The sequence below is a fragment of the Kogia breviceps genome, chromosome 19 (genome assembly GCF_026419965.1).
Source record: "Kogia breviceps isolate mKogBre1 chromosome 19, mKogBre1 haplotype 1, whole genome shotgun sequence".
Classification (NCBI taxonomy): Eukaryota; Metazoa; Chordata; class Mammalia; order Artiodactyla; family Physeteridae; genus Kogia; species Kogia breviceps.
This window is the reverse complement of record NC_081328.1, coordinates 19,793,916-19,816,571: the sequence shown is the minus strand read 5'-3', so window position 1 is coordinate 19,816,571 and position 22,656 is coordinate 19,793,916. Positions and strand designations below refer to the sequence as shown.

Below are 22,656 nucleotides of genomic sequence, written 5' to 3'. Positions count from 1 at the left end.
TACCTTTATTAAAAAACATATTGACAAAATCCAGTGAAGGTCTCATTCATTGGTCACCAGACTCTTTCATGCAAATTCACTGTGTAGAAACCCATTGGACTGTTTGAGATCAACTTTGTCTTTTTAATATTTTGAGATATATATATGCATATATATAATTTTTTTTAAGCACACAACACACACCAGCCTCAACAGAGTAAGAAAGGGTTTAGACTACATCTGCGGGATATTGGTGGCTTTTAGGTTTATATAGCATTTCCACTGAAACATTTTGGGATACTCAGCACTTACCACCAAAATTTTTGAAGCCACCGCGGTCACCACCACTGCAGAGGAAAAATTGAAGAAATGATTTCTTCCTTAGGTCTCTAATGTGCTGAGCCCTGGGCTCAATCTATACTTAACTGTCACAAGTAGAGCGCCCAGGAAAACAGTAGCACCTCTAACTTTCCAGTAAATTTCATTTCATAGACTTCAAAATGTTGTTTTCACCTAAATGTTTCCCCAAGGATCTATTTCCACAAGGGTGCCTTTTCAAGCTTATTACAGAACATACCTAATATACTCTCATTTAAAAATTTTCCCAACCCCAAGCCAAAGGGATAATATTCAAATCCACTTAAACTGGAGGCACAAGAGGAAGAATGCTAAACATTCTTTCCAAGGAGAAAGAAATCATTTAAAAACAGTAATAATAACCAAGGCATGAAAAGTCAATGGGACAAAGTGAGAGAGTGGCATGTACATATATACACTACCAAATGTAAAACTGATAGCTAGTGGGAAGCAGCCACATAGCACAGGGAGATCAGCTCGGTGCTTTGTGACCACCTAGAGGGGTGGGATAGGGAGGCTGGGAGGGAGGGAGATGCAAGAGGGAAGAGATATGGGGATATATGTATATGTATAGCTGATTCATTTTGTTATAAAGCAGAAACTAACATACCATTGTAAAGTAATTATACTCCAATAAAGATGTTAAAAAAAAAAAAAACTTCCAAAATCCTGTAAGTAACCATCACAGATTCACAAAGTAAATATATAAATTAAGTTTTATTAAAAGTTTAAGAATTCAAGATGAATGTCAATATTCCCTTAAAGAGGAATATTTTTGTTAAAGGGGATATTTTTGTTATATATGAGAAAAAGACTAGAAGAGAAATATAAAGCAAGGTTAAAATTTTGATAGCAGAATGGGAGAGGTAAAAACTTGAGCACTATGTTCTACTGTGATACCAAATGGTGGGTTTTATGAGATGAAGAAAAAAGTGAGGTACAAATATACACAAAAGTGAGACTGAATGAAAGCAGTCTTAAAAATGCAAATCATTCAGATATCTGGTAAAATGAGCACTAAAAGAAAGCATAACTTTAAACTGCCCTCCTATTCCATGCCCACTGAAACATGCTAGTTCTCTTCACAGCAGAGCTACTGAAATTCATGCTGCCAAATGCTCTTGTACACCCATCAGTAGACCATATCAGAGACAGAATGCTACATACTCCACAAGAAAATGACTTTATTTGGCAATTTCCACTGCCAAGTAAGTCAATGGCCCTTGTGTGCATAGCTTTATGTAAGAAATCTAAGATCTCTCTTATCAAGAAACTCTTTAAATACTCATACATTGAAAGTTTGTTTCTCTTAACTGAATTATGTAATCCTCTAAGACTCGTGTGCTGACATGGATACAAAAACACCCAAAGTTTTCAGATGGTGATACCTAATTTTCTACGACTACTAATCTTCTACTATAACCCAAGAAACTAATCCAATATACTAATGTCTCTTCACTGCTTAAAAGCCTCTGCTTTAGTAATAACCCTGCCCTCTAGATGGCTTTTCTTGAGCCATCCTGAGAAAAACCACTCTGACTAAATAAAAAAGAATTTTTTCTTTAGAAGTCTATTCTACTACCTTGACGTAAAAAAAAATTCCCTTGCAACTAACATAGGTATGGACACACACGTCTTAACTCGCCATTAATTTTTATTTGATGCCCGGGAAATCTAAAAAGGAGAATAACACTATTTCAAGGCTATGCAGACAAAGAGAAGCTCAGGTCTTTCATATATATATAGTTTCCTATTGAGTGTCCAAGACTTCTCTTTCAGAACATCACCCAAGCCCTCCCACCAACCCATACTTCTAAATGGCCTAAATATCATAGCTTAACTCTCTAAGGAAAGGAAGCCAAACAGAGTTCTGAGATTAAATTGCTAAAAATCTTATTAGAAACAAGATATCTCAGGTTTCTTCAAAGATGATCATTAGAATTCTAAAAATGATGAGAAAAGAGCTAGTGAAAATATTAAACCGGGCATCCCTGATGGCTCAGTGGTTAAGAATCCGCCTGCCAATGCAGGGGAAAGGGGGTTCAAGCCCTGGTCCGGGAAGATCCTCCATGCCGCGGAGCAACTAAGCCTGTGTGCTACGACTACTGAGCCTGCGCTCTAGAGCCTGCGAGCCTAGAGCCCGTGCTCCGCAACAAGAGAAGCCACCGCAGTGAAAAAGCCTGTGCACCGTGAGTAGCCCCCACTCGCTGCAACTAGAGAAAGCCCGTGTGCAGCCACACAGACCCGATGCAGCCAAAAATAAATAAATTTTTTTTTAAAAAAAAGAAAGTATTAAACCCACATTCCTATATCAGGACGTTAAAGTACCTAGGATAAAGTATTTTTTTATTAAATAGGAAATTTTCACAATTAAGTGCTGGAAGAGGCACCACTTAATTACTCTGCTGCCATCTTAATCAAGTACCAAATTGTTTATCTGGCCACAATGGAAGGAAAATATGCAATTTCATATATCAAGTAGTTGCTAAAATTTCTATTCTGGCCAGCAATATAACTTTGAACAATTTTTTAAAAAAGGACACACCCCTGGTAAAATATAAAGGATATAAAACAAATGACACTTGAATACATTTATAATTTCCTATTCCTCCATATAATGGCATTTTAACTTAAGTCATCATTATTGAGCATTTCCTTTGAAAATTCAGCAGCTGAACACTTCAAACACAATGGCCATAAATATGGAAACACCCATAAGTACATTCGAAAAAGTACTAGTCTTCAAAGTAAGAGTCTCAGGGTATAGTCTTAACTATCACTAATCAATCTTGAAAATTTGGACAAGTCAGTAATTCTCCCTAGGCTTCAGTTTCCTCCTTCGCAAAATAATGGTCTACACCCTTACTACCTGAAAGGTGGTCTATGGAATAGCAGCAAAGGCAGAGCCTGGGAGCATCTCAGAAAAGCAAGCTCATCCTAGACCTACTGAATTAAGAATCTGCATTTTAATAAAATCCCCAAGGAGTTCATAGGTACATTACAGTTAGAGAAGCACTGGTCTAGATGACCTATAATTCTATGTGAGGCTTTCTTTCAAGTTCCAATGTTTCAGTCACTTTTCTCTTTCCTTATTAAGAAATTTCATATTAGTTAATTACAGTTCCTTAATAGGAAATTTATTATATTAAACACAGTAAATAAACCTCAAATAGTACCACTATTAAATCAGTTAACAGAAGATGGGCCTGTGGTTAAGAACCTTTCTTCAAATCTGCAGTCAAGTTACATGTCCCTTTTCCATAAACTAAGTAAAGGTCCCACTAGCAAATTAAGACACAAAGGCATGTGAACATCTGAGTCAAGATGTTGCCACAACAAATTTGTTTTCCTCCCAGAAAAAGAAGCAAATTTGTACACATAAAGAATTTCTGAAGTAAGGACATTTTAACGTAAAGAAGTAGAGGCATTTACTAGAGTAGAGACATAATATAAGAATACTCAAAATTCATGGCTAAGTGCCCCCTGCATAAGAATCAATTGTATATTCTTGACTCAACTACAGAAATCGTTGTCCCAAGTTCAAAACCACAATGAGCAGCCTACTCTAGGGTAGACTCTGAGGGTTCTTTCACTGTTACAGCATTACATATTTAGAGACGACAGTCAGATTTACTTTCAGGTGCTTGTCAAGAAAGAAAATAGACTTTGACAGAATCTCTATTCCCAAAATTTAATTTTTAAAAATCCAAATATATCTATATTCAAGGACTAAAACTGCCAAGAAGTAAAAGGACAATACAGGAATCTTTATTCCCAGAAAATTCAATACACAGAGAGAAAAAGGAACTCAGCTAAATATTGAAAAAGATTAGTTTTTAAAAAACTATTCTGTGTTTGATTTTTCATACTAGTAATTTACCAACATTTCAGAAGGCCAAGAATCTACCATTCTAGAGCTGTACTGTCCAATACAACATTTACTAGCCATATGTGACTGCTGACCTTTTGAAATATGGAGAGTCTAAATTGAGATGTACTCTAAATGTAAAATACGAAATGGATTTCAAAGTCTTAGTATGAAAAGAAAGAATGTGCAATATCTCAATAATTTTTATACTGATTACATAAAATATTTGATATGTTAGATTAAATATGTTATCAAAATTAACTTCAGCTGTTTATTTTTCTTAATGTGGCTACTAGAAAATTTTATACTACACATATGGCTCACAGTTGACCCACATTATGTTTATATTGGGCAGCACTGGCTGGACTATCACCAGCACACATGCACATTTTTAAGAAAGCTATTCATAAACTCTTACAAGAAGACATTCAAAATTCAAGATAACTTTTTTGAGACTTCAGATATTAAAGCCTAAAAAATCTACTTAACTTGATGACATGTTAATAATGGAAAATGGTTATCTATAAAGTTCTAGTAATTTTGCAATGCATTCAGCACAATGCTAAAGTTAAAAACACTGAGAAAATTTATGGCCTTAAGCTTCTAGTCCAGTAGGAGGCCACTGATCTATTTTAGATGACAATTAGAAATTCAATCTTTTTTGCTGCAACTGCTTTTTCAAAGAAAAACACTGTTTCCTATAGTCCCTATAGTCTTCACGTTTACCTTCCAAAATTGGAAAGCTGACAGCTTCCTTTGGTCTGAATTCTTCCTGCAGTCAAGCAATCATACAACTTGAGTCTAAGAATGTCATATCCTTTACCACACATCCCACCTTCACCTGCAAACTGTGCCCCTTCTTTAATTATAAACCCAACTAATGGCAGATATTCTTCAAACAGCCCTGAAAGGATCATATTTTCAACCTTGCTATTTTTAAGTAAGATGATTACAAACACAAATGGGAGTGTTGATGAAGACTAACAAAAAATGTTTGGGTATTTTTGGTACTTAAATGTAAAACCAAGTGTAGGGGGAAAAAAAGCCCTGAAACTGGGCTTTTTTTTTTTTTTTAATTTGAAACGCTTCACCCCTATAAATAAGCTAAAAATCACATCCTGAACAAAATATTGTGACACATGAAAATTATATGAACTTCGTATTTCAGTATCCATAAATGAAGTTTTATTGGAACACAACCATGTTTATTCATTTATATATTTTTCTATAGCTGCTCCTGGTGCTTCAGGAGCAGAGCTGAGCAGTTGCAAAAGAAACTGCATGGCCTGCAAAGCCTTAATTATTTACTATGTGGCCTTTCACGTAAAAAGTTTGCCCATCCAATATAGAGAGTAAGTATAATCATCCACATAAATTTCTTAAAAAGGCCTTTCATGCACATTCCATTTATTGGCTAAGGGGGTGGGGTGGGGGAGGGAGGGAGTATACAGACAGCAACTGGGTAAGACCTCTCCCCCAAAAACCCTACCCTGACTTGAAATAGATCACCATCATTTTGACCTAATATATACTGGGCTTCTACACAAGATTTTGTTTGAAGAGGTTCTAAAGTTAAATAAAAAGATTTGAAAATCAAAAACTTAGTTCATGATTCAGTACCTGGGCCAAAAATTATACTGAAATGTTGCCAAGGAGGTTTATCAAAGTGCTTAAAACTGGTACGCCCGGGGTTGGTTAAGATACAGATCTTCCCTCCTTTAGCAGGAGGATCACTCAAGGTCTTTTCAACTCTTTCATTCTAAGATAAGTCATCTCTCAAAAATGAAAACATATTTTAAAGACTTCCTTACCCTCCTCCTCCTGAAAAGTGGGGTTCTACCATTCTCATTCAGACACTGTCATAGTTTCATAGATAATCTACAGATATAATTATAACTTCCTTATGAAGCAAATTAAACCTATGATATGCTGTAAAACGTATAGCATCCCAAGGCAGCCTATTATCTAAAACATATTAACCAGAAAATAACATATACCTGTTAGTTATCTTGTTTGGGATTCTGTTTGAGGGAGGGAGGCTGTTACGTAGAGAGTAAGCACCGTACCACTCTACGTTGTTCACTTACATCCACATGATAATGAAGAGGCATACAATATACTTGTTTTACCTTAATAAATTGACTTTGGCTATCAATCAAAAGACATTTAATGTTCAAGTCTTATAAAAATTTATCAAATATGTTTAGACTTTAGATTTGCCAGACCAAAGCGCTATACACTAAACAGAGAGAAAGTCAATGAGATCAAATTCCTGGCTCACTTGAAAAATTAACAGTGCTCTATGTAACTGATTTTCTCAGGTCACCTCAGGGAACAGACAAACAGTCCCTAAGAAGCAAAAGAGTGACCTGGTATTGATATAATATTATCAGTTAACAGGCTGACAATTTCAATTCCCAAGGAACACACAAATTATCTTTTAAGCCTGTATATTTTACACATGAAATGTGCAACCTACAAACCTCATCTGAGGACAATAAATGTCAACTACTTTTTCATTCCTATTTTTTAGAGCAAAAGCGCTAGACTTACACATATATTTGAAAGTAATTTTAAAGCCACCTTTCATAACATATGCCATAAATACCAAAACCTGATAACACTAACAACGGAGAAAAGGAAAGCTGAATTAGAAAGTCATTCCTTTTCCACAGCTTAGTCTAGACAAAATATGCAATGGTATGTGACATTGCACTAATTATCTCAATTTACTTAAGAATGGGGACAAAATAGTTCAGTTACATAAAATCTTTCTCTCATTTGCCAACCCCAACTTTATAATCTGCTATTGCCTCCTAATATGTTCCCTTCCCAAGGGGATTCAAGATTAAAGAACAGCCTCTCCACCTTCCAATCTAGAATTAACTTACCTTGTATTTTCTACATATAAAACACTTGGATTTCCCAGAGTCATCTTTTAAAGGAGTTTAGAGTCAATAGCTCTGGCAGGAAAAACATAGTTAAGTGGTTTAACCACACCATAGTAGGGGACTTATCTCCATTGGTATTTAATACATACCACATAAACTAACGGCTAACAAAGCCCATTTTGAGGTAATTTATGTGACATCTTAAGACTGAAAATAAATTTTGAATTTCTGTCCTCTTCTCTACAACATAATCTCTTTTTTAGGCCTCTTAACTAAATCAGATGATGGGATCAAACCAGCTAAGTAACAACAACAAAAAAAAGAGAGAGAAGAAATGTAGACATCTGTACCTAAAAACTTACCTTGATACTGTCATAGGACCTCTTCCATCCTTGTCATAGCCCCCACGCCCTCTACCTCCTCCCTGTGACCCGCCATATCCTCTATTATCTTCTCCATACCTACTCACATCACGACGGTCATCTACAAAAAAGAAAATTAATACATACAGACATAAACAACTTGAAATTTCTGACAAAGGCTTTCCACAACATAATCTTAAATAGCTCTTTAGGTCACCTGTGACCTTCAGAAAATGGCACATGTGCACAAAACTCAAGTGCAAGTCAACATAACACTATCTGGAATTAAATGTACGAGAATTATATGTGTGTCAAATTCCATTCTACCAAAGTCAGACAGCAAAATGGTGATGTGGATATCACCATTTGATGTGATGGTAATATGGAGTAGTTTGAGTAAAGTACATTAGGTACAGAACTCTAATAAATTAAAAGAATACCCTGATCTTAGGGATTTTCCTGGCGGCGCAGTGGTTAAGGCTCACACTCCCAATGCAGGGGACCTGGGTTCGATCCCTGGTCGGGGAAATAGATCCCACATGCATGCTGCAACCAGCAGTTCACATGCCACAACTAGGGAGCTGGCAAGCCACAACTGGGGAGCCCACCTGCCACAACTAAGGAGCCTGCAAGCCACAACTAAGACCTGGTACAACCAAATCAATCAATTAATCAATCAATCAATCAGTATCAGTAGATACTTTAAAAGAATACCCTAATCTTAAAAGTTATTATATTTTTCATGTCGAAAATATTTCAATGTAAGTCAAACACAGACAAGGAATAACTAGATTTTCAAACTGAGAGATATTCAGTGAATATATTCACTGAAGAAGATATTCAGTGAATGAGCTTCCACTCTTACTCATTCACTTATTCATTCATTCAACTATTCAATAAATATTTATCGAGCAGGTACAAAAATGAGTAAGGCAGGACCTTTGCCCTTGAAGCATTCATTTTCATGGCTGGTCAGATTCCTAAATATCATGATATATATAAAGTGATACATACAAAAGAAAGAATGACTGGTCCTTCTTAGTTGAGGTTAGAGAAGGCTAATATAGGATCATAATTTCCTCATATCACATACAGTACCAGTACCAAGATAACGGGTAGCATGGACTTCCCTGGAGGTCCAGTGGTTAAGACTCCGTGCTTCCACTGCAGGGGGCACAGGTTCAATCCCTGGTCGGAGAACTAAGATCCCACATGCCGCGCGGTGCGGCCAAAAAGTAAAAAATGTTTAAAAATTAAATTAAACTATCAAAAAGAACTGGTAGCAGCAGCATTGTCAAATGATCAGTTGACTGAGACAACAAAGGAAATTCAAAAACTCAGCAGCAAAAAAATCACATGACCATCTGGAGTCTCCAAGAAGTTTAGAAATATCAATCTAATAAATTAGTTTTGATGGACATGAGACAGAACATATGTTCAGGGTCACTCTAAATTCTTACAAACAGTTGAAATCCTCTGTGGGTCTTTCAATACAGAATTCAATACACAATTCTATGAAGGGAAAAAAGGAAAAATAAGAGAGGTCAGCATATCTTACCTTGTGTGTGGTGGCTGTAATTTTCCCTTTGTGAATGGTAGGATTGCTGGTTTTGATTATAGGAATCATGCTGCTGATCGTAATTTGACTGCTCGGCATAAGAGCCGTGATGTTGATCATAGCCTGACTGCTGGTCATATGAATCTTGTTGACCATAGTCTGACTGGTCATATGAAGGCGCTCTTCCACCTTGGCTAAACAGAAATCAAGAACTTGAGTGATTTTACAGAAGGACTGTTTACTGCAGCAGGCTGACTGAGACTGATTGCTGTAAGAGGCCTGCCCAGCTAGACCTCATCCACATTTACTACCCTTTTCTGGTAGGAATCATTTAGCTCTTTTATCTACAGAATCTTATCACCAATGGAATGACTTTCAAACAACAGTTCTACTATCACTGAAGAGGTGTCACATTATGAGAAAAAACACACAAACCTTTGAAAACTGTAGAGAAGAAAATCACTATGGTTTTTATCATCTCCTTGAATTAAAAAAAAATTAAAGGTGACATAAAGTACAGTAGTATGTCTGACCCTTTAACAAACATGACACAGCAAGTGCTGACTCCTTTTAATAGTTACACTAAAAGGCTCTATCTCAGTTTTAACAACAAAATTATTTAATAATATTTTGGGGACTATTTTCTTATCTTTAGAACCTTATCTTTAGTACATTCTTCTAAGCATCTTCAATAATAGTAAATTTTAGAAAATAGCAATAAATCATTCAAAGTTTTAATCTGCTGAGTAAGAGGAAGGAACTTGCTTTGTGATGCCATTTTTTTAACTGAAACAAAGTCTAACTACCAAATGAGACTGCTTTATTTTCTCTTGCAATTCAGAAAGAAAATTCTAAGTATGTTGTGAGCAATATGACTATTAACTACCTGCTCTCAGGATGGGAATGTTGAAACACTTAATTGGATTTGAGTTCTAATGTTTACTCAAAAAAAAAAAGGCAGGGGGGGACAAAAATGGCCTCACAACTTAATAGTCACATCTTAGTCTGCATCAAATTATCAAAACAATCTATTAAAGATCAGTTCCCCAACTCCCTACCCAAAGCACATCACAAAGGTCAGAACCCTAGACCTTCACTTTAGAATGACTGTCAAACCAAATCTAACATTTCTCTTTGGTCCACATTTATATGTCACATTACCAAAAATGCATCCTTATGAAAAGATTCTCCTTAAATTTAAAACTAACCAGGCTTGAAGAGCCTTCTAATGTAACACGCTTTCTGGATAGTATTCCCTACGTTCGTACTTTGTAAAGCAGAGTAAAAAGTAAGTTGCCAGTACTAAAATTAATAACAAGTACAGGCTCCTCAAATCAGAAAATTTTTTTTAAATATATAAGACCACCATATGACCCAGCAATCCCACTACTGGGCATATACCCTGAGAAAACCATAATTCAAAAAGAGTCATGTACGAAAATGTTTATTGCAGCTCTATTTACGATAGCCAGGACATGGAAGCAACCTAAGTGTCCATCAACAGATGAATGGATAAAGAAGATGTGGCACATATATACAACAGAATATTACTCAGCCATAAAAAGAAATGAAACTGAGTTATTTGTAATGAGGTGGATAGACCTGGAGTCTGTCATACAGAGTGAAGTAAGTCAGAAGGATAAAAACAAATACCGTATGCTAACACATATATATGGAATCTAAAAAAAAAAAAAGGCATGGGGCTTCCCTGGTGGCGCAGCGGTTGAGAGTCCACCTGCCGATGCAGGGGACACGGGTTCGTGCCCTGGTCCGGGAAGATCCCACATGCCGCGGAGCGGCTGGGCCCGTGAGCCATGGCCACTGAGCCTGCACGTCTGGAGCCTGTGCTCCGCAACGGGAGAGGCCACAACAGTGAGAGGCCCGCGTACCGCAAAAAAAAAAAAAAAAAAAAAAAAAAAGGCATGAAGAGATTAGTGGTAGGATGGGAATAAAACACAGACCTACTAGAGCATGGACTTGAGGATATGGGGAGGGGGAAGGGTAAGCTGTGACGATGTGAGAGAGTGGCAGGGACATATACACACTACCAAATGTAAATTAGATAGCTAGCGGGAAGCTGCAGCATAGCACAGGGAGTTCACCTCTGTGCTTTGTGACCACCTAGAGGGGTGGGATAGGGAGGATGGGAGGGAGGGTGACACAAGAGGGAAGAGAAATGGGAACATATGTATATGTATAACTGATTCACTTTGTTGTAAAGGAGAAACTAACACACTACTGTAAAACAGTTATACTCAAATAAAGATGTTAAAAATATATATATATATAAGACCTGTAAAATTGCTAATATTCACCTACCTATATTAAGAATTAAAACATTTTTTAGGGTATTTGAAATACATGCATAGGTTTTGGTACTTTTTTCTTTAATATTTTTGCCCCTGAAAAGGACATTAAATACATTAAAATGGTTAGAAAATAAAATGGAAATGAAAAGTAAGCATTGATAAGTCTCCTCTTATAGGCAGGTTTTTATTCCATCTCAGGTATAAAGCAGAGGTCCAAATTTTACATTTTAACATTTAAATCATGTGCATTCATTTACAGCTAAACTAACTGTACAAATAACATATCATAAGAATCAAATATCAATATTGACAATTTCCACATTCTTTATAACACAAAACTGAAATTCATACACCATCAACACTTTTCTGGAAAAAAAAAAAAAGTTTAAAGCTAGGACTTTGTTAGTGAAAACTGTTTAATACCCAAAGTGTTATTTCCACTTCCCAACACCTCAGTACTTTTACTGTTTCCTTACCCTCCTGATGAGTCCATGTTTTGCTGTGCCTGGTTATTATAAGATGGCTGGCCATATGAGCTCTGCTTTTGATTCTCATAACCACCATAGGACTGTGAATAACCTAAAGATTGAATGGATATACCATTTAGGAAAGGTTCTGATTTTAAATTTCTAAAACAGCAAATTTAACAAATCAGTCCAACCTGATTGGCTTTGTCCGTAACTGGAGTAGCCACCATAGTTCTGCCCATATGAAGAATCAGTAGTTTGCCCATAGCCAGAATAGCTCTGAAATTTAGGTAAATACAAGTTTCATTGCATATTTAAGATTAAAACTATTTATAAAGAACTCAATTTATACTTAACCTACTTGTGGTGCTTGTCCATAACCTTGGTTGCCTTGATTTCCGTAGGAAGAATAACTGAAACAGAAAAGTGTACTACTTGAAAGAAATGTGTTAGAATTTAAAAGCTTAAATTAACCCTATCTTCATTTTCAACTTTCAACTCAAATACAAGCTTCTTTCCTGAGAAACTGTCGATCTAACTACCTCTTCGAGTCTACATTGAAAGGTGAAAACCAAAGACTGTCAAAGACATAAATGAAATCATTCCCAGACCTCTTAAATTCCCAAACACACACCAGAAGTTTTGTTTGACAATCTCCCACAAATAAACAAAACTTCACCAGAGCTAGAAAATGCCAAGAGAATTATGCTTGGATGGGTGGGAGGCTGGGGGTGGAAGGGAGTGACTACATGGTAGCAAAACCCATAATAAATATCTGAAGCAGAAAAATAATGACTCTTTAACTTAGAGCTTTAATCAGTTTAGCTGTGCTGTGACAGATTAATTTCTTCCTACCATTTGCCTTAAATTTGCCTCTAACATCCTTGAAAAGGCACAGTGTGGGACTAAACGTCCAATTTTTAGTGCCTCAGTAATGAGAGGCATGTATATCTCCAGAATACTATCATAGAACAAAAGTATATTGTATCCCCAGTGTCATAGCATAGGATGGCATAGTTTGTTGACTGACTGAATGAATACATGCAGCTTTCTCAGAGTTGAACTTTCTTTAATTTTAGTGCATATAAGCTTTAACAAGTCAGAAACAAACTTTCTGAATATATACCAAAGAAAAATAAAACATATGCCAAAAAAATCTTACTATTTTAGAGCTATCAAGTGCTAACAGAATTTCTTAACTTTATAAAACGTATTTCATTGAATAAACATTTGCTAGTTGCCTACTATGAGGGTCTATCCCATGAGAATAAAAAAGTCAAATCAGTTTTGTTTTCATGAAGCTTAAAACTTGATGACAGAAGGTATCTGAGATGCTCTTCCGAACATCTCACTCTGAGCTGCAAAACACTTATAGTACAAGTGAAGGCTGTATTTCTGGTAAGCAAGAGAATCCTACTGCATGTATACATTCACATAAAAACAGACTTTTCTTCTTATTGTGAGCATGGTGAGGATGATTTTTAAAATGCTAAACACTTCTATCATAGTGCTTCAAGAAAATCCACTCCAGAAAAAACACACTTAGCATATTATATACAATCAAAAAAATTAAATGCTTTTTCTAAGCTGTTATAGTTCAACTACTTAAATCCTTTTAGTAATTGTTTCTTCTTAATAATTTCTTAAAGAAAACAATCTTTACAATACCTATGAGATTCGTTTTAATCTCTAGGGGGCACCTATATTTACTGATTCAAACAGCCTTTTAAAAAAAGAAAAATATCTTACAGCACCTATGTACATAGGCTGACTCTTTCCCCTTTACAAGCTAAGATTTAACTCTTTTAAGACATCAAGATACCAAAGCTTAAGAGGAAAGCCTGACTAAATTTATCTTTTTTTCTCAGTTCTACTCATTCATGGTATTATTGAAATGTACGTATACTTTACCTTTGCTGCTCACCCCCAGACTGACCGTAACTTCCAGAATCTAAAACACATAAAAAGAATTTTTAATCTTATTTAAAATTAGGCTTCCCTCAAAGGCTGACTTCAGCTCTTACAGATGAAATGTGATAAGAAAATATCATAAACTACAGAAAGAAAAACTAGAAGTTAAAAATACAGTGCAAGGAAAACTGTGCCAATAGTATTAGCTATTTACAGTAACTACAGCTTTGAAAACAACTACTCTACAAACATGTCCCGATGGTCACAGAAACCAAGTGAACAAATGAGAAACAGTCAGTGAAAAACCCATCCTTTTAACAAAAACTCAAAAGCTCAAGTTATATTATCTTTATATATAAAAAGACATCTGTTAAAAAAAACTAATCAGGATCAAAAAGGGGAAAATACACACTCTAAGACAAATCCCCAGGATTACATTTACTTCATATCCTTGCCAGCCTAACATATACACCATTCCCTTCGATTGGATTGGATTGCTTTGGCTGTCAGCAGCAACAAAAAGATCTCCAAAGACTTGGTAAAAGCAGCTAAGCCACTTGGTATATACCGACTCAGCAATACTTACCTCTAGCTTCCTTGCTGGCAATAAAAACTACCAAGGAAGGCATGAGTTGAGTAATAAACGTCAAAATAATAATAATAATAATTTGAACTGTGAACTTTTCTCAATACTTTAAAATGTCAGTTATTCCAAAAATTTTTGAAGAGGCTCTACCCTTTAGGCTTCTCCGAGTCAAATGAATGACCTAATTTTATTAGTGATGAGTAAAAAATATCATATGAAATACTCTTTCGACTGCAAAAAAATGACTGATAGTCTTCAACCGCTATTAGGCCCAACCTCATCTAATTTGAATAAAACCATTCGTTGTCGAACAGTTCTGAAAACCCGCCAAATATCAAATCATATCAATGGCTTTTTCATTCAATTCATATAAAGCTACAATAGAAAACACTGTCACTGGCTGTGTAAGTGGGTGACATCAAATTTGCCACTTCTCTACAGTAGAGATCTCCAATCAGACTGAACAAGAATTTTTTTAATCCTTAACTACTAAAATATTGAGTGCAATCCTAACACAAACTACTTCTTTTATGAATGTGGACATAAGGCTACCTGAGATGAAAAAAAAAATTATGCATCACTGCCCATAATAATAAGATGACTAGATTTGTAACTAACCAAATAAGAAAAATATGAAAAGGATACAGAATCTAACTGGAGCATAAAGAGATTAGATGCATCTAACAAATGGCAAAGGAAGTTAGTTTCAACCAATTCAGAAACTAAAAAGGATTACAGTGGGAGGAGGGGGTGTATGAGTAAAACAAATATACATACACTGGGGATGCATGAAGCTTTAAGTTAAATTATATCCCAAGGCAGTGACGTGGGTTCTTCCAGTGTCAGAGTGGAGTCCAAGACCTTATTGTACTTTGGCTCAGGCAAAAATTATAGAAGTACACAGCACATACGTCATATGACCCTGGCTTAAATCTAATAAGTAACAGAGCTCTTAACCCAGTCACTTCAGCTCTCGGAAACTGTAAATCTGACTTCTTTCCCTGGCTGACTTTAAAACTCTAGAATATAGAAATAAGAGTATTGACCAACAAGTCCAGCTCTTAGTGAAAGTAGATGTTTTACATTCACCAGAGAAAATCAGTTTATAAATGTTATTTATGGCATTTTAAACAACTGCTCATTATGAGTACTTGACACTTGAGCCTTATATCTGGGCCCATGAATTATTTAGAGGTGCTTTTATTTCCAAGTGTATAAGGTTTTGACACTGTGGTTTTGTCTTCTTATTCCATTGCAGGCAGAAAAGGTATTTTCTATACTATTCCAGGTATTTGTTAGGATTTGCTGTTTTTTGCTTTTCCCCTTGGTAAACACTTTTACTTGCATAAATGTCTCCTATGTGCTTGAAAAGAACTGTATTATCTAAATGTTGAAAGAATTCTGTAAATCTGTAAGATGATGCTTGTTAGTTCTATTATTCATATTCTTACTCATGTTTGGTCTACCTGATCTATTAATTACACAGAGAAGTATGTTTAAATTTTTTTAAATTCCCTGTTTGACTCTGTATTTGTCAATTTCTTTTACTGTTTTTTTGCTTTCTACATTTTGAGGCCATATTGTTAAAGCACATAAAAGTACAATTTACAGCTTCCTGGTGAATTTCCTTTTTTTTTTTTTTGAATTTCCTTTTAACATTACATGAAGACTATCATTAAAAATGTCCAAACTTTATTTTGACTGGTAATGTAACTAAATAATCTTCCTTTTGGTTGATGTTTGCCTGATTAATATTTTTCTATCTCTATACTTTTAACACTTCTTATTCTGATGTTTTAGGTATGTCATTTTTGAGAGCATACATCTAGATCAATTTTTCCCAATGTGAAAATCTTTCTTTCAACTGATGTCTTCATATTTTGATTATTGTTACTTTTTATTTATTCCTACCAGCCTATACTAGACTCTCTACTTACCAGGGTTTTTTTTTTTCAACTCCTTAACTTCCTTCTATTGGATTTTCCTTACTCTCTTTCCTCCTCTACTGCTTTGGAAGTTAGACGTTCAAATTCTGTTAATAAGTTACTATTCGTAATTTAAAGAGTATGTTCAATTCTTAACATGCATTCTTGATAAAGTTCAAAATGATCTTCAACCTCCACTAGCATACAAGAATTTTAATGCTATAATGCCAATCACAGCCTTCACCTTATTTTGCTTCCACTTTTTCTTTCCCTTATCTTTTGCTTCCACTTTAAAACTCTAGATTCCATAGTCAATACTTTGTATCTACTACATTTGCTTCCTCTATATCTTTTTGCATCCTACTCCTCCCTCTCGGATTTCTTTTATCAGTTCTTTCAGCAAAGGCCTTAAAGTGGTGTTCTTAGTCCTTTATTTGCGTAAAAAAGTCAAGGTCAAACGTTATTTTTCCTCTAAACTCCAAGGATCATTTAGTGGCTTCTTAAAACTTTTAAGAAGTCTACCAATCTTACCTTTTCTCTATTTCCTCTGATAGGTTTGTCACTGGTATTTCATAATCTGCAGTTTCACATTTATGTATCTAGGTACGAATTGATTATGTCTCATGTTTGAGGCTACTGCTTCTTGATCCATCAATTTTGGAAAACTCTCAACTATCTATTAATTCTTCACCATTTACTCCTTCTTGAACTCATATTAGATGTATAACAGGGATTCACAATCTATTTCCTATGCTTCTTAAAATTTCAATTTTCATCTTTATCCTTCTGAACTGAATCCTGGGTAATTATATCTATTTTCTACCTCACTATTTCTTCTGCTAGGTCTATCTGCAATTCAACTTAGCCACTTTTTCCATTTCTAACAGTAAGTTACACTTGGTTCTTTTTCAAATCTACGTAACCATTTACCATGTCTTGGTCTTAGGGTTGATTCCTTCTTTTAGGTTTCTAATAATTTTAAACACATTAATACTTGCTTTCAGACTATCTATTAGGGATTCAAATGCCATTTGTCACTCTCATTTTGGTGAATTGTTTTCCAGAATTCTGCAATGTTTTACTGTGAACTTATGTTCTGCAAGGCTTGTTTGTTCTGTAAGATTCCTCATGACCTAGGTTCTGAAATTTCCTCAGAAAAGGTTTTTCGTTTGTTTTTACTAGGAACCCCAAGGTTACTGTCAGTCTAGAACCAATTTTTATGTTAAATTTCTTGGCCTGAGGTTTCCTGGACCTCATAACTCATCTAAATGTACACCGAAACTCTATATGAAGCACAGGTCCCAGGTTACAAATTCTCAGGAAAAAACTTTTTTCCCTCACTCAAGGCCCAGGCTTCCTTGTTATCTCCTATGCTGGTACAAAGGTTTTTCTAGTTCATTCTCTCACTGAAGATACAGTCCTTCAAACATCCAGGTTTTATGTAAGGGTTCCCATAACATGGCTCTAATGGTCTCAAGGCTGCATCTCCTGTCCTTAGTTATTTGGGCAATAAAGTCCAAGTCTCTGAATGAGACCTACACCCTCCTCTATGCCTACCATGCTGGCTTCTACTTCATTTCTGGCAGCAGGGGCTCGCCCTTTTATGTAAGTTCTTGCATTTTTAGTTATTCGCAGACAGAGGATTTACAAGTTATCTTAGTCTGCCACAGCGCCAAAAGAAGTTTCTTGACTTTGTAATTTTTATATGTATAATTGATATTAGATTTGATTTTAACTTCAAAGGTGTCAGATAATTCACATTTGTCTGAGAGTCTGACTCACAATATTTACAACTCTGATTTATTTACTACGTAAGCATTTATTTTATTAGGCTTATAAGTCCGTCCTGTCAGGCACCTGTAGTGGCTGAGTCAATTTGATAAGTTAAATTTACAAGTATAGTTTGGAATGTTTAAAGGATTTAACTAAACTTAATGCCATTAGTTGTTTAGGGGGGAGTCTGCTGTTAAATTTATTAACTTAAACATTCATCAAGAACAAGTCAAAAGCATTATTCCTATTTTTGTACAAAGCCGAAAGTATTATTTTTATACACAAATTACAAAATGTACAAAGAGTATATAACAACACTAAGTAGAACTTAAAAGATTCTAACTCTAATTGACTTAATATAGAAACGAGCAATTATTAGATAGTTCTTTTTGACATGAAAGTCAATTTTGATGTTAAAAAAACTCAAATTACAAAATGACAAGTAAGGGCTGTCTTGGTAATTTTGAAGACCAGTGATAATGGATTACCCAGCTCACACACTATTATGACACACTGAAAACCCTGGATTTTACAAACGGTACACCTCTAAAATTTAATTTTCCATAAAAGCTACCCAGTCCTACAAAAATAAGCCATTGCTTTAAACCAATAATTATGTCAAAAATCGAGACAGGTCAATGGGTTTGTTTTTTGTTTTTTGGGGGGTACGCGGGCCGCTCACTGTTGTGGCCTCTCCCGTTGCGGAGCACAGGCTCCGGACGTGCAGGCTCAGCGGCCATGGCTCACGGGCCCAGCCGCTCCGCGGCATGTGGGATCTTCCCGGACCGGGGCGGGAAGCCCAGGTCAATGGTTTTTAATGAGCACTGTATATCCACTGAAATGGTAAATTTCTGCATGAAGGTGGGAGAATCTTAAAAAAATTTTTTTTTACATCACGGATGGGTTACACACCCTCCTGAGTGTACTTCTGAGGAGCTTTACCAGACTTCATTCCAAATTATGCACCTGGTAAAATATGTACCAATGTCACCTTTGGGGTAAGAAATTATTTCTTGCTTGAGCAAGAATAAAGAGACAAATTCTGTGCAATTAACAGCCTCTTACATCAGGTAGATGCCCCTTCCCCTTAAAGATCAACCTTCTGGCTTAACATCAGTGTTCATCTAAAGAATGTTTATCATTCCCCTGTCCAACCATTCTTGCTAATTTGGTCTCCTCTCAGCCTGCTGTTTCCTTTTTGTCACATACTTCCACTCTTCTGCAAAACTGGATTACTTGGGGTCGGGGGGGGGGGTTTAATATCTGAGGTTCTCCCTTAAAAAAAACATAAAGTACTTTGCCAGCAGTCATTTTCATCCCAACCATATGGCTTTCAGGGACGTGTTCTGCTTTTCCACCTGAAAAGTAACATGTAATTCTCATAATGGTTCCTAGCAAGTGGAGAGCCGGGTCTTTCTTTGCAGCCTGCGATGTGCCCAACAAGAGGGCCTTGTGTGGCAGCTTGGACTGCTAAATCAAGAGCAGACCCACGTCCCGGACTTTATATTCTGCTTTCACAAGATCTAAACGGTCCTGATAAGACCAAGGCCTCTTTTTCTCTTCCACACAACGGGGGTGCCTCTGTCAATTTAAGTGCTTGATGGAAGACTGCCTTTCCTTTGGTCTGTATGTTTCAACTTAAATGCCACAGGGACCTACAAGAACCCATCAATAATAGACAGGGCTCACTTTCAAGCTCGTGCAGGAGATAAACAACTGAAGAGGTGAAGATGACAGAGGAGGGTGAAGAGATACTATACGCAAGCACCCCCATCTCGAATCCGGGAGGCTGGTGCGGAGGGAATGACGACATGTATGTAGGATTTCGTGTCAGGCAACGTCGTTTAAAAGGGCTCCCAGAGCGTCAAGGCCCCCACCTGATGAATGGGTGAGTCAGGAAGGCCCAGCTCCACGTCACGGATGGGGAAACTGAGGGACGAGGCGGCGAGATGACTGGCCGGAGGCCTCGCTGAAAGATCTGAGGCGTAGCGGAGAACCAGAAGCACCGATTCTCTCCGGCCGATGCTCTAATCACGGGCTCCCCCCGCCCCTGCGATGGCGTAGCGGCCTCCGCCCCCCGATTCACACACCCTCCCCCGGGAGCAGCACGTCGCCTCGGGTTCCAAGGACAGGACCAAGAGACCGGGGGCTCGAGTGCTCCCGCCGGGATTTGCAGACGGAGAGCGTTGGGAGCGTGCGTCCCTCCAGTCCAACATGGCGGCGGCAGCGTCCGCCCCCCCCACACACCCCCACCCCAGCCTCCCTCAGGGCCGGAGACTTTCCCGCGGGGCCCTCCGGTGGGCGGGAAGACAGCCCAACCCCGCCGGGCCCCTTCTCGCCGCTGCCGCTGCTCGCTGAAGGAGTCACCTACCCGACATGACTAACGGCCGCGGCGCAGAGCCCCCACAACCCGCCGAGAACAAGGAATACCAGAGCCAAGCGGCGCTGCGGCCGGAGCCGTACTGAGGGCTGCGCGGCGAGCTGGCCCAGAATGCGGGGCTTCGGCAGCCAATCAGAGGGCAGCGGGCGGTACCACAACGCCACGGCTCGAGGGGTAGCTCTGTGCTAGACCAGAACCCAAAGGACTTCAGAATCCCCGTTCCCCCCTCCTCGGACGGTACCATTATTTAGAGGGAATTGTGGAGAGGCCGTACCACTGCCGCGATCGGGATGGGGGAGGGGACTGAACCTACCCTGTACGTTCTGATTACAGTCCTGTTTTTCACTTCATTGGATCTAGTAGAATTCGAGGTTAGGAAGCGAAAGAGGAGAGGCCTTATAAACGCAGGTTATATGGTTAGAAAAGGAAATTTCGAATGGTATGTCCTACTTCTTTCCGCTTGGGCTGAAGAAGGCTTGAGCCACCTGGGGGCGTTGGGAGTTGCTGAGCTCCCGGCCGGAAAGTCGTGACGAACTCCGTAACCAAGTCGCCTCCCGGTTTGTTGTAACTAACTTGCCGAGTAACAGATAGACTGCAAGGTGATACTGGAACAAACGTGTGCCTTAAAACGAAATCACACACAAAGCGGCCCCTGAGGATGTGTCCGGGTAGGGGGTCGAGCTTTAGTTTTAGGTGCTAGGATGATAGCTAATTCTAATTGTCAGGCACCTTGCATCATCTTGTTTAATTCTCACAACAGACTGATGAAATACTATACCCACGTTACAGACGAGAAGGCAGAATTCACTTGCCCTGGGTCGCACTACTGGTAAATGGCCAATGTGGAATTGGAATCCTGGTAACCAGGCACCATTGCCTGTGGGTCTAACTATTCTGTTGCCCTGCCTACAGGGGGGTCGAGCTCTCGAGTCTGAGGTGAGGCTATGAAAGCTCAGAGAGCACACAAGGACATTTTCCCCAAGGGCGACGTGACATCTGAGACAAACCATAGGTGATGTGCAGAAGCTGACCACTTCTTAAGTGGGGAAAAGTGTTGTCAATGACTTGGGACTTCCGCGGTGGTCCAGCGCTTAAGACTGCGTGCTCCCAATACGGGGGCCTGGGTTCGATCCCTGGTAAGGAAATTAGATCCTCCACACTGCAACTAAACACGTGGCAACGAAGATGCTGTGTGCAGGCAACTAAGACCCGGCCCAACCAAGTAAACAAGTACTTTTTTAAAAAAGTGATTCAATGGGCTTCCCTGGTGGCGCAGTGGTTGAGAGTGCGCCTGCCGATGCAGGGGACACAGGTTCGTGCCCCGGTCCGGGAAGATCCCACATGCCGCGGAGCGCCTGGGCCCGTGAGCCATGGCCGCTGAGCCTGCGCGTCCAGAGTCTGTGCCCCACAACGGGAGAGGCCACAACAGTGAGAGGCCCGCGTACCAGAAAAAAAAAAAAAAAAAAAAAAAAGTGATTCAATATGTTTGGAGTTTATCCACGAGGGGAGTGTGGTAGGAGATGAAGCCAGAAAATTAGGGCTAAAGAGCTGAGACCTTGTAAAGTACATTAGAGTTTGGGCTTTATTGAAGGCAGTGGGTAACTCCTTCCAGATGATTTTAAAGAAAGATCAGATTTGCATTTTCGGGCTGCAATATGAAGAATGTATGGAGATAAGAGGTGCCTAAAAGCAGGGAGACCGATTAGGTGACCAATGCAATAATTCTGGTGAGGGATCATAGTAGCCTGGACTTAGGTTGTGGCTGCAGGGATGGAGGTAAGTGAAAAGATCCCTAACATAATTAGGTAGTAGACTGAGCAAGATCTGGTGACCAATTTGGGTAGGAAAAGAAGTGAGAAGTCCAAAAAAAAAGAGAAGTCCTGGGTAAATTCTGAGTTTCACACCTGGACAAGAGGGCAGGTGGTGGTGTCATTCACTGTGACAGGGAACAGGAGGAGGAGCAGGTTGGGCTGGAGGTGGAGTGGTACGTTAAGAATTACTGCCTTCAGGTCAGAAAAAGAGGCATGAGGTCATCTCTCTTCATTATACTAGCAGTAAATGAGAGCTCAGCTCTAGAGGTGGAGGGTCACAGAGCTCCCTAGGCAGGTCCAAATAAGCAAGGCTAAAGAAATAGAAATTCTTTCATGACTAAAAACAATTTAGCCATTCAGTGGGTGTATTGAGGAAGGCAACCCCAGAGGAGGAGATGGGCAGGAGAGAATTCAGTTATTGCCAGTGGAGGGAGCAGGGAACACGATTTCTAGGTTTTTCTTCCTCTTTTATTTTTTTG

At 38.3% G+C, this 22,656-nt stretch overlaps 1 protein-coding gene across 2 annotated transcripts in view; it reads right to left on the bottom strand.

The window, feature by feature from the left end:
- TAF15 (TATA-box binding protein associated factor 15) overlaps window positions 1–20,610 on the bottom strand; it is a 30,231-nt gene extending 9,621 nt beyond the window's left edge. The window contains exons 1-8 of one of the 2 annotated variants that reach the window (XM_059048635.2): window positions 20,358–20,610; window positions 13,703–13,742; window positions 12,153–12,204; window positions 11,986–12,070; window positions 11,801–11,903; window positions 9,016–9,209; window positions 7,458–7,578; window positions 292–326 (exon numbers count right to left, since the gene is read on the bottom strand). In XM_059048635.2, the coding sequence (XP_058904618.1) occupies window positions 292–326; window positions 7,458–7,578; window positions 9,016–9,209; window positions 11,801–11,903; window positions 11,986–12,070; window positions 12,153–12,204; window positions 13,703–13,742; window positions 20,358–20,610 (883 nt within the window). Of the gene's footprint in view, window positions 1–291; window positions 327–7,457; window positions 7,579–9,015; window positions 9,210–11,800; window positions 11,904–11,985; window positions 12,071–12,152; window positions 12,205–13,702; window positions 13,743–19,863 lie in introns of both variants that reach the window. The other variant, XM_067020880.1, reaches the window with a different exon arrangement.
- Between the last annotated feature and the right edge of the window lie 2,046 nt (window positions 20,611–22,656).